We start from the raw sequence: 12,244 nt of genomic DNA, 5'->3' as shown, positions 1-12,244 counted from the left end.
TCAACTGGTTGGGATAACAATTGAATTCTCGAGCTGTAATGCATTGAAGTTGAATACTCATCCAATCTCTGGGGATTCAGATCTCCTGCGGGCACAAAGAAACAGTTGCAGGCTGTTGCTGTCCAATCCGCGCTCTCTGGCTCGGTGCCAGGCTGTGCTGTGCGGCTTGCGACGGTGTGCTGCTGACGCTCACTGGCCTGCTAGTTAAGTTTGTGCACAGGAGAAAAGATGACTGTGGGTCCCAGCAAGTCAGGAAGAGGACTGGTTCGTTCCTGATGAAGAGCTAGTTCTGAATAGCGATTCAGCTGTCCACAGTTCTGACCTGTTCACGAGGCCTGCTGCTGGTTACTCTCTGGCAACCTCCACTCTAGACTCTTAGAACAAAGGAAAGTTCTGGCACTCGGACACACTGGCCGTTCTGTGGTTGTCCGGGCTGAGTCTCAGGATGGTCAGGAGGCGCGCTGCGAGGATGTCCTGCCCTTGGGAGCCTTCTGCTCCTGGGCCGTCCTGCCCTGGAATTCTCCTTTGAATTCCCTTTAGAACAGTCCACAGAATCCTCTCCAGAATCCCTTCTGAATCTTGTTGAATCTCTGTGTTGCCTGTTTTTACCTGGAGGAACTTCAGCTCATTGATTGGCTGAAAGTTCCATGGGCATCAGAGTCCCACGTGGGTTACTCGGCCCTACCAGTCCCTGATTGGTTGATCAAGGTGAGATATGAGTCACTTACTCCTGACACTTAGGAATGCAATCCAGATGTCCAACTCGCACTCCCTAGACAGATAGGCGCCAATGGATGACCATTGATCATGATAGCCAGGCTTAGCTTAGTGCATCCCCCTTTGGGAGCTGGTTTCTTATCACAAGAAAACATCTTAAATCAGCTTGCATGAATTCTTTCTCTGTGGCTGCACCACAGAGATGAACAGAGAAATTAGGCCTAATTTGGGAAGCTCAGAAACACTTAATTCTGCCTTATTAATAAGCCTCGCCGCTACACCACACAGAACGTTTGTAATTTCCGTTTTCTTGCCAGCTTCCTGATATTTTTATCACCACGTACAGATACGTTCAATCTCTGTCTCTATTTACAGTAATTCAACAAACAGCTCCCAAATAACCCTCAGAAATATCTGAGTCACGCTACTGCTTCATATTACTAAATCCCCTCCTGCGAGGCTGCACTTGTATCAAGATGTAATAGAGGACAGTGTGAAACAGAAGAAAATATTACAAAGAAAATGTTGAGAGTAACAGCATGTATATAGAGATGTTTAAAAAACTCACTCTGTTTGAAGTGGTTTATGTGACAAACAGCCACATAAAATATGATTAGTTTTAGATGAAAACATGTGAACAAGCCAAGATACTCGCTATCGGTTCCATGGTGTAATTCAATCTCGGTGGAACCTGAGCTGGATGTCCTTCTTACTGGGGCGGCGGCTCTGTAGCTAAGGATCTGTGCCTGTGGCTGGAAGGTTGCCGGTTTGTATCCCACGGCCGACAGAGGAATCCTACTGCGTTGGGCCCCCGAGCGAGGCCCTTAACCCCAGCTGCTCCAGGGGCGCCGTATAAATGGCTGACCCTGCTCTCTGACCCCCAGCTTCTCTCTCCCTGTCTGTGTGTCTCATGAAGAGCAAGTTGGGGTATGTGAAAAGACAAATTCCTAATGCAAGAAATTGTATATGGTTAATAAAGTGATCTTATCTCTTCACTTAGGAGTTGCTACTTTCACCCCCAGAAAAGACTGATTTAACAGTGACACTGAGATGGTGTTTAGAGGGCACACAATTATTATTTCTAATGTTGCATTTACACTCTGCAAAAATAATGAAAGGTATTTGCAAGATATTCTAAATATAAAGTATAATGATTGCAAACTCTGACAGCAATAAAATGAGGAAGCTTTCCAAGGGGTTGTCCACTTTTGCAAGCCACTGGAAATCATTTTTCATTATGTCTTTGGGCTATCTGTCTGTTATAATTTGTGTTTTACAAATGTGAATCTTATTAATAAATGATACCAACAACAAAGGGTCAGTCTAAAATTATGGTGTATCTTAATACCAAGCACAATGCAAAAGGGATCTCATAAATCAATATAAGGCAATATCCTCTCTCCCATTTCTGAATGATAAATACTGTACAATTACAGTACAGTACAACGCGTCCAGGCAAAGCTGTATGTGTCCAGTGTAGGTTAATTGTTTGATTTACTAGTCAGATTGGAACAGAACAGACAAGGTCTTCGGGAACCGTGCTTGAAAGTAATTTCACCTACCTGGCACTTGACAGGTGTTATGGAGCTGGAAAAACTGCGTTGCAGCATTACTGCTTAAGTGTACGTATGAGAGAGCCACGCTTGCTGTATTCTAGTAGTGGTTTACCGAAGGCTTTAGGCACATTTTGATTTCAATACAATACAATATTAATAAAATTAGTGCTTCAACTGGTGAGCCTATAAACAGTAAAGTGTCTTTATTATAAAGGTGCTTGTAGAATATGGCATGTCATATGATACGTTAAGAACCCATATATCAGGCCGTTATTATTCACTGATTCAAAGAATAAATATACAGCAACAACTGAATGTCTGTAAATATTCTGCCTTACGCTACTGTTAGTCATAATTGTGTTCAAAAGTTATAAAACTAATCACATAGTACTGTCATGAATGTATTACTGTACAGATACAATATTTTAAGATATAATTTAAAATACTATTTTTTTCACAACAAACACGAAATAAAGAAACTTGCATACTGGATTTGTTTAACTTTATTTTGTCCCTTTTTAATTCACACATGATGTCTTTCAAAAATACGGCACTAAAAAGTCTATGTGCGCAATTCCTGAGTGATCAGCTATATAATGCTGAACATAAGCACTTGCACGCAGACAGAAGAGCTAATGCTGGATAATACTTTTCCCACCTGCTTCAAACCAGGAAAAGTAAAGTGATTATTTGCAGGTGTACTTAAATGTCATGGTACTTTTCTGAATAATAGCCTAGTAATCTAGAAGTGTTATAAATCCATGAGCTTATATAAGATACTGTTTCCTACTGATAAGGATGCCCTCCAGTTTCAAAATAATAATTTTTAATTGTAAAATCACATTCAGTTTTTACTAGTACACGACTGAAAGAATCTTCATGTAAAATGTCCTCTGGCACTTTGCCTATGCTGAAATAATCCCCGTGGTAGATATGTACATCACTTTCATCACAACAGATTTTTATAGGTTTTTATCCCACGATGGATTTCTTGGAAGCATTTTAAAACTGTGTTTATTCCCTAGCGGAAGTAACGCACTTCTAGTTCATCAGAACTAGAGTTTTCAAAAGTATTCATCATTATATATAAATAAACTATATATAAATAGTTCAGGTGGGTAGCTGCGTCAGCATGGGTAGGCTGCAATGGAACAAGTAATAGGTTTATTCCATGCTGAAAAGAGAAGAAAGAGAACACAACATTTCGGCTGTGGAGCCTTCTTCAGGCGTGAGAAGGCTCCACAGCCGAAACATTGTGTTTTCTTTCTTATCTTTTCAGCATGGAATAAACCTATTACTTGTTCCTATATATAAATAGAAATACAGAAATCTTTTAATTAAAAAGTGATATTTGTGGGCATCCCGCCCGATCCACAGATATTATATGTAAACTCATGGGGTTTGTATGGGTTCGTTAAACACTTGCACTTCTCTTGTTAAAGCTAGATTTTCAGAAATCAAGCACTGTGTGCAATGCAGTCATTTTATATCAAGAGGTGCAAGAGGCAGAGTTCAAGCTTCACGCAGAATGCTGGGGGCAGCAAAGGCTTCCAAACTATAGCTGATTGTTCTGACTATGACGTACAGACTGTTCCATGGCCAGATGAAACAGGGCATCTTCATCCACACGTGTGTTCTGAAAAAAGGATAATATGAGCATTAGCAGTACAGAAAGAGTGATGTGGTTTGCATGTGATTTCTGGATCGATATAAAAGAAGGGAAATTATACTTTTCAGCCAGGAACTCAGAGAACAAGTAAAGGTCTAGCATTTTTTAACAGTTCTGTTTTCCCTCTACTAGCAATCAATAGGCAATATAGAATCTTGCCTTTTTTTTAGGAAAGAAGTCACTTTCTCTTGTTTATTCGTCAAAGCAGTGCAAATTATCCGTATGCTGTACAAAAATGACTTGTGGTAATTATTTTCCTTAGCTAATGGAAGAGGATATTTGTCATTCAGAAAGGCTGCATACAGACAGAAGTTTCTGAACTACGTTTATTTCGTATACGGTACTTTGACTTCCCCGGTTAAGCTTTAAAACGTCGATTTTAATTTTTGTAAAATGAGGCCTCACCGTGTAATTGTCATAGCTGAACCTGTGCCTCTGATTTAAGTGGCCAATGAAATTCGTGCTGTAGTAACTTGGATTTCCCCAGGAGGTGGCTGCGCAGATAGGACAGACCTGCAAGAACAAGGCGAGCCAATCATCTCTGTGTGAAACCGCAAGGAGCAGGCGCCGGGGGCGATGACGTCACCGCTCCGCTACTCACCACCGGAGCGGGGTTTCCCACGTGATTGCCTCTGCAGTGCTGCACCAGGCTCATGTCAGACAAGCCCGGCTGCTGACAGTAAGGGCAGGAGTACGTCATGCTCATGCTAGGACACGAGAATACACAAGATTGCCAGGTTAGCACTGTGGTCCCTTCACTCTTCCAAATAAATGCATTTTGGGGGATTTCATATGAAAACTACAAGTACATAACTTTCAAGATTAAGGTCGTAAAATATATACGAACACCTGTATGCACCCATCATTATGAAAGATATGAGAGCCTGGCGTTATTTTTAGAAACGGTCTGAATAAAGAATAACATTTAAAGGTTATGGTCTAGCAGTTCTTGTAGCAGAATCAAAAATCTAGCTAGCATCTTATTGAGGAATCTGTGCCTCGTTATTGATTTATCTTCAACGTTCCCACCTTTCAGGCCCAAGAACGGGTCGATGGTCGTGCACCGCAGTCAGGTTCCTAGATGTCAATAAAAGTCGTATTCAGCAAAACTATTTTCATACAAAACGTTTCTCAAAATATTTAAAAGTCAACAAAATACTATAATGACTATAATGAGTTTGTATACAATATGGCTCATTTTATTGCTTTGCTGTGTAAAAGTCACTAACAGATGTCAGACTTTTTTATTTTTGTAAAGACTATTTTACTTTCATGACTAAAATGACGAGCCAGGGCAGTTAGTCTTCTGTGAAAGCGGAAATTCCCTCTAAGCGATCTTGCACACTGCGTGTCAACACAGGAACACCTGCCATAGACCTTTCTGAACAGCAGGGGTCACTGTTTCCACACGCTGAAAAATTCCCATGCCCGCAAGCTCCGGCAAAGATACATTTAGAAAACATATACAGTATAAAACAAGAAGACAGAAGTGATTTTTTTAAAGAAATGTTCACTTTTCCGACATTGTCTTAGATTTGGGCTCTCTGTAGTCCTTAATGACTGACCAACAAGTGGTCTGTGGACTGGACAGTAATAGTAGTTGAAATAGAATAGTCCTGATGTGTCAACATGGACATATGAACAGCCAAATACAGAATAGATGTAACTTCACAGCTAAAACTAAGCTAAATCTTTCAGCTGATGTACATGTTAATTCTTTTTTAGAGTCAAGAAAGATTTTGGAAGGTGCATCGCATCTCTGAGCCAAGCACAGAGATTCACAATTCCTGTCTGCGGTACTGTATTTCCAGAGTAGCACAAAACTGTTCGATATGGGCTTACGATATTAGGAAATCTTCTTGCACTGCTTTGCCACAAAAGGCGAACTAGCAGATTTCCGCTGCATTTCTTAGCCTGTTGAGCAATGAGTGGAAGGGGGCTGCTTGGTGCCAGTTACCTGATGGTGGCTGTGCTCTGTGCTCCGCCAGACACTGTTCCCTGGGCTCGGGGCACAACAGGGTCCCCATACTCTTCTCTGTACTTCCTGCAGTACTTGTAATGCCTCCTCATTTGACTGAAAACACTCTGTGGAAGAACACTGCAGCTTTATCGCACAATCGGCCGTCAACATGATCGCACACGCATTTCTGAAAGCAATCAGGAGAGAGAGGTTTTCTGCTTTCAGAATTGCTCAAGAACCTGGGGCAGGGGAACTTACAGGCACAAGGACAGAGAGTCCCCAATTTACCAGGCCAGCACCTGAAGAATCACTTTCGCTTTTAAAAACACTCAAAATCTAAAAGTCCGTTCCTCACTTGCCATCTGAGTTTCACTTTCATTTAAAACATTTTTGCACAATGTACTTTCCATCGTTGTTTTTTTTTTTAATATAGGCATATCTTTTGAAAAGATCTGCAGTAATAAACTGCAGATCTGCAGTAATAAACTGTAGTATACTATGATGGTCAATCCATTGTGGAACAGCTGTTTGGGAACAGAAAAGTACCGGTAATTTTATACCCATCTAAAAGTTTCAGTTTGCTTTTGCAAACGGGTCAGTTAGAGTGTTTTTATTTTTTGTTTTCTATTTTTAATACAAAATTGCGAAAATTATTCTCTCCTTTGCGATGTCTCAAACTACAGTTTTATTCCTGGGGGGGAACGCATACTGCTGACCTGCAGTCAATTTCAGTGAGCACCCTTTCAGCAACAGGAAGTAAATAAACACAGTATTTACACAACTTCCGCAGGCTCTGCATCGCCCCCTCCTCATCCTCATCCGGCGGGCCACGTCGGTGGCTCTCTTCTCGTCTTCTGACACGGGCCCTCGGCACATGGGGCAGTGCGGCCCGCAAGCCCTCACCGCCGCCACGAAGCAGTGCTTACAGAACCTGCAGGGAGAGATCCCACACACATGACACACTCATGGTCGGGAGGCAGAGGAGTCACAGCACGGCTGTGCTCAGGCCCTTCAGACAGGGACACACACATCGACACACATTATACAGGGACATACACATCGACACACATTATACAGGGACATACACATCGACACACATTATACAGGGACACACACATCGACACACATTATACAGGGACACACACATCGACACACATTATACAGGGACACACACATCGACACACATTATACAGGGACACACACATCGACACACATTATACAGGGACATACACATCGACACACATTATACAGGGACACACACATCGACAAACATTATACAGGGACACAGACATTGATACACATTATACAGGGACACAGACATTGATACACATTATACAGGGACACACACATCGATACACATTATACAGGGTCACAGACATTGATACACATTATACAGGGACACACACATCGACACACATTATACAGGGACATACACATCGACACACATTATACAGGGACACACACATCGACACACATTATACAGGGACACACACATCGACACACATTATACAGGGACACACACATCGACACACATTATACAGGGACACACACATCGATACACATTATACAGGGACACACACATCGACACACATTATACAGGGACATACACATCAACACATTATACAGGGACACACACATCGATACACATTAGACAGGGACATACACATCGATACACATTATACAGGGACACAGACATTGATACACATTAGACAGGGACACACACATTGACACACATTATACAGGGACACACACATCGATACACATTTGACAGGGACATACACATCAATACACATTATACAGGGACACAGACATTGATACACATTAGACATGGACACACACATCAATACACATTATACGCATTATACAGGGACACACATCAATACACATTATACAGGGACACAGACATTGATACCCATTGATATAGAGTCACACACATCGATACACATTATATAGGGACACAGACATTGATACACATTGAGTCAGAGACACACACATTGATACACATTGATGCAGGGTCACACACAGTGATACACATTGATACAGAGTCACACACATTGATACACATTGATGCAGGGTCACAGACAGTGATACACATTGATTCAGGGTCACAGACAGTGATACAGGGACACACACATTGATGCAGGGTCACACACATTGATACACAGAATTTGATACTGTAAACTAACATGGCATTGACTGAGAAATAAATGCATACTTGAAAATACTTTTCCTGCTGGATATTATTATTTAACTAGGGCAGCTTACCGTGTTTATGAAGTTGTATATTAAGTGTAAATACAAAAGGCAATTAAAGAGAAGATCTCAGTTAAGGGTGGGTGTGTGTGTGTGTGTGTGTGTGTGTGTGTGTGTGTGTGTGTGTGTGTGCGTGCCCTGCGACCCCGAATTGGATGAAATGGTTCGTAACGGAACAGACAGATGCTTAAGAAATGGACAGATGGAATTCAAGACAGTATAAAGGAAATGAAAAAATGAAATGAAAATGAAAACAAGCACACAAATGTGGGAAAGGGCTCTGCATGCAAAATACAACCCATACATGAACGAAGTGGGAAGCACCAGGACAAACGGGGCGGAGAGGTGGCTCTGTGGCTAAGGATCCGTGCCTGTGGCTGGAGGGTTGCTGGCTCAAATCCCGCAGCCGGCAGAGGAATCCTACTCTATTGGGCCCCTGAGCAAGGGCCTTAACCCCAACTGCTCCAGGGGCGCTGTACAATGTTTAACCTGCACTCTGACCCCAAGCTTCTCTCCCTGTCTGTGTGTCTCATGGAGAGTAAGCTGGGGTATGTGAAAAGACAAATTCCTAATGCAAGAAATTATAAAGGGTTAATAAAGTGATGCTTTTATTATTATTAAATGTGTGTACACCCCGGTGGTGTGGGTACAAAGCCATTATGTGGAGGCTCTGGTGGAGTGAGGACCCTGTTGTCTAGCAAGGGAACGGCAGGAGCAGTTTGAGAGATGTAGGAGGAAGCCGACAGGATGCACTGAAAGGAGCTCAGGACTGGGCAGTCCTTTGTTCTGCTTGTGGCTCATCCCTCCACTGAGGAGCAAGGACTAAGGGATAAGGAACCGACTCTAGAAGTGGCAGAACGGAGAGGGCTAACAGGCAATTCAACCCTCATCTCCTGCACCAGCCCACTGGCTCATCCCATAGGATCTCCCTGGCCTGGTTTTTAAATCTGCACTGCTACGTCCAGTTTCACCCTTGAGGTGTTGTGTGCAGGGTCAGTGAGCTGCTCATCCGGGAGAGGGTCACAGCAGTGGGCAGCAACGCAGGACGGAGAGCAAACACAGGCTGTGCAGGACACAAGGGGTCTGCCCAGCTGAGTCAACGTGTCATTTGGAGGTGAAAAGGAACCGGAGCACCCAGGACTGAACGCAGGACCCCGAAGCCGTGAGGAAACATCGCTGAAAGCCACGCCCCCCACACTCTCCCCTCCCAGCTGTTTCGTGAAGGGGTGCAGATACTGCAGTGTTCAAATCTACAAGCTCACCTTCCACATACAGTAACGATTATCATTAGCTGGGGTCAGCTCTTGCACAATGCAGAAAAGCAAAATAGGACGTCCATCAAATGTTAAATTCAGGGGCTCAGTGAAAAGATCAGTCCATTTTACTCACACGTGTTTGCAGGTTTTGGTCCTGATGGGTGTTTTGAAGACTTCTTGGCATATTGGACAGTCAAAATCCCCCGAGAGATCCAGATCGCTGAATGGTTCTTCTGCGGGCGGCCTGGCTCCTTCTTCTTCAGCGGATCCCATCGTGAGGTGGGAAGGAAGCTCTGCGATCTATTTTTATGTTTCATTCACAGAAGGTTAATTAGCTTAATAGCATTTAAGCTTTAAAGACAAGTACAGGTGTAAACTGCTTAATTTTCAATTTATACAAACGCAAAGTCTCATAATATTTTAAAAGTACTCCACAGACATCTGAGGCACAAATACTCAGCCTTATAAATGTGTGCATAATTTAAGTGCTAATTCATCCTTATATATTACCATAATAATTGTTTTCTGTAGTATTCTTAGGTAAACATTCCATGCAAAAATTCAATACAGCATAATTTGCATAAGTATAGCTTTGAAATTGTTTTAAAATTGCTTTAAAATGTCAAATTGCATTGAATTCGTATCTGTGTGAGTGCTCACCGGGTATTAAACAGGATGCTGTGAAATAGAAAATAAAGTGGAAGTGAACCAAATCCGTTGCCTTTAGTGAGAAATAAATATTTACGGGACTTTCCAGCTTTGTCATGCTTGCACATTTCCTGCGTCACACACATTTAAAGGAAAAAGGCAAACAAAAAGTGAAAGTTTATTTTTCGTATGATGCCCACGATACCCCTCAAGCAAGAAAACAACAAATGTTTAAGGTAGCTGTTGGGCACCTACTTAAAACTGAATATTCAGCAGGTCCAAATTTACTTTGCGTGTGAGAGCACGGTATGCCAAAACGCCCGTTAAACTGCTATCTATCTCCAGTGATGCTGAAGGAATGTTTTTAAAACACATAAATCCCCTACATTCCAGGAAGCCACAAAAGACGTATTTGAAAATTCAGTTAACAGAATATTTAACAGCTATCTATAAATTGTAGCTGTGTACTGTAGCCTTGTGTCTTGCATCTAATTTTTATATATAGAGATGACAAAAAATACCTTCAGAATACCTTATCTCATCAGAATAGCTTTAGTACTGGTCAGGCTGAATTAGTTGTTCACAAGTGGCTAAGAGCTTGACAAACAACTTTAATTATTCTTAATAGATATCCTTCTGTCAAGTCATTGACATATACAGGTAGTGTCAATGCTTGTGTTTAAAGCTGTACAATATCATCTTTCACCTGCTGTACAGATACATACTGTACATGGTCATATATAAACTTGATAAGCATGTATAGCTAGTATCACTCATTAAATGCACCATGGGGAAATATTGAGCTTTTCAGAGAACATTAAAATAAATGTTTTGCATATGAAATGAATGGTAGAAATAAACATGTTCTTTTAAAACCTACAACACATGCATACTGTACTTTATTTACTTGAACTTTACTGCACAGTCAGAAAAAGAAACAACATAATAAGAAGAGAACATTCTTAACGTCAGCTAAACACAAACAGTAGATGTTATGAAAATAGTCAGAAACTCAGACACAGTAACAATGCCCATTTTCATTTTATCGCTTTGAAGTGAGGAGCCTTAGTAAAAATGCACATTACCAAGTTGTAAGAAGAGCTGGTCGAGGCAGGATTCGCTTGTGCTGCAGTCCACAAAGCATTTAAAATGTGCTGATGCTGTTGTACCATAAAACACGAGCCAACAAGCAACATTTTCACTTTCGGTATTACAGAACAGGAAGCTGAATCTCATATGTTTCCATCCAATCTTATATTTATAAAGCCTGTGCTTGTTTCCTGCTTAGTGCAGATCTCATTAAAGGGAAGATACATACTAATTAAATATTTATTTATCAGTGTTGTTTTCAAATAGGGAGTCAGATTTGAAAGCAGGGAATGACTACAAAACTCTGGGACAGCTTTTTTAGCTGGATGTTTTATAAAACATCACAAATCCAAAAGATGTTCTTCGGAGACAGATTCAGATTCACACTGCCAGGGCTTTCTTGAGAGGTGGGAATGTGACGTCATGCCCAAAATGTCTTGTACAACGAGCTGGAAACGTGTGTGGCGTCTAGGGCTCGTACACCAGACATATGCTTGTCCAGGATCTGCAAGAAGAAAAAAGGACTGACTCCCACAACACAGCCTCAGCATCCCGGGGAAAAGTATGCTTCACAGAGGTGGAGTGTGTGTTGTTTCCAGCGATGCCCTGCGAGCCTTTATCAGCACACGCTGTGTTGATCACCCATGATAATGACAAATTGTTATTCAGCGTAATGAAACAACCTATGTCATGCCTGTTTAACAGTGCTGTATAGAACTGTCTGACTGAGGGGTGATCTCGAGGCCAGACTGAAACAAGGAGAATTTATTATAAAAACCTTTGACCAATGATGGTTACTCCTGATATCATTAAATTGTTGTCTCAAACAAATGTGCTGTTTCTGTTGTTTTCAGTGTGAACTCATTTGTCAGATTATCACTCTGAACACACAGTGTCATCTGTGTGTTTGTGCTAGGAGAAGCAGAAGAACTTCTGTATACTCATAAAAACGAAGTCTCAAAGTTTAATCAGTTTCGGTTCCCTTCTTACACTTTTTTTGCAAGCTGACTACAGTGGTAGTGGGATTTGTGGTGTGCTCTTGTGTTTGTACAACTGTATTTAGAGAGTAAAGTTCCTTTAATTTCAAACTGGTAGA

General features: G+C 41.6%; 1 protein-coding gene across 3 annotated transcripts; it reads right to left on the bottom strand.

Annotated features, from left to right (window-relative positions):
* Positions 1-2,758: 2,758 nt before the first annotated feature.
* On the bottom strand, positions 2,759-11,302 carry LOC148656811 (E3 ubiquitin-protein ligase RNF138-like). Of its 3 annotated transcripts, none has more exons than XM_088642665.1 (8): positions 11,145-11,302; positions 9,545-9,711; positions 6,680-6,833; positions 5,900-6,027; positions 4,972-5,019; positions 4,544-4,649; positions 4,348-4,455; positions 2,759-3,909 (listed from the first exon to the last, which is right to left on the bottom strand). In XM_088642665.1, the coding sequence occupies exons 1-8, from the start codon at positions 11,253-11,255 to the stop codon at positions 3,829-3,831; spliced, it is 903 nt and encodes a 300-aa protein (XP_088498791.1). In that variant the 5' UTR covers positions 11,256-11,302; the 3' UTR covers positions 2,759-3,828. The 3 variants fall into 3 exon arrangements, with proteins under 3 accessions (XP_088498791.1, XP_088498794.1, XP_088498793.1); XM_088642668.1 differs by lacking the exon at positions 11,145-11,302 and adding an exon at positions 10,072-10,403; XM_088642667.1 differs by lacking the exon at positions 4,972-5,019.
* Positions 11,303-12,244: the final 942 nt, after the last annotated feature.

This window comes from Lepisosteus platostomus, chromosome 8 (assembly GCF_059453375.1).
Source record: "Lepisosteus platostomus isolate fLepPlt1 chromosome 8, fLepPlt1.hap1, whole genome shotgun sequence".
In the NCBI taxonomy this organism is placed as follows: Eukaryota; Metazoa; Chordata; class Actinopteri; order Semionotiformes; family Lepisosteidae; genus Lepisosteus; species Lepisosteus platostomus.
This window is presented reverse-complemented; position numbering and strand designations above follow the sequence as displayed.

What these genes read in the sequence shown, in the direction of transcription:
- LOC148656811 (XM_088642665.1), bottom strand. Translation starts at nt 11,255, where the DNA reads ATGTTGCTTGTTGGCTCGTGTTTTATGGTACAACAGCATCAGCACATT. An exon ending in GCAGAGCCTGCGGAAGTTGT is followed by an intron (nt 6,028 to 6,679) that starts GTAAATACTGTG and finishes GTTCTTCCACAG; the next exon opens with AGTGTTTTCAGTCAAATGAG. An exon ending in TCAGCTATGACAATTACACG is followed by an intron (nt 3,910 to 4,347) that starts GTGAGGCCTCAT and finishes TCCTTTTTTCAG; the next exon opens with AACACACGTGTGGATGAAGA.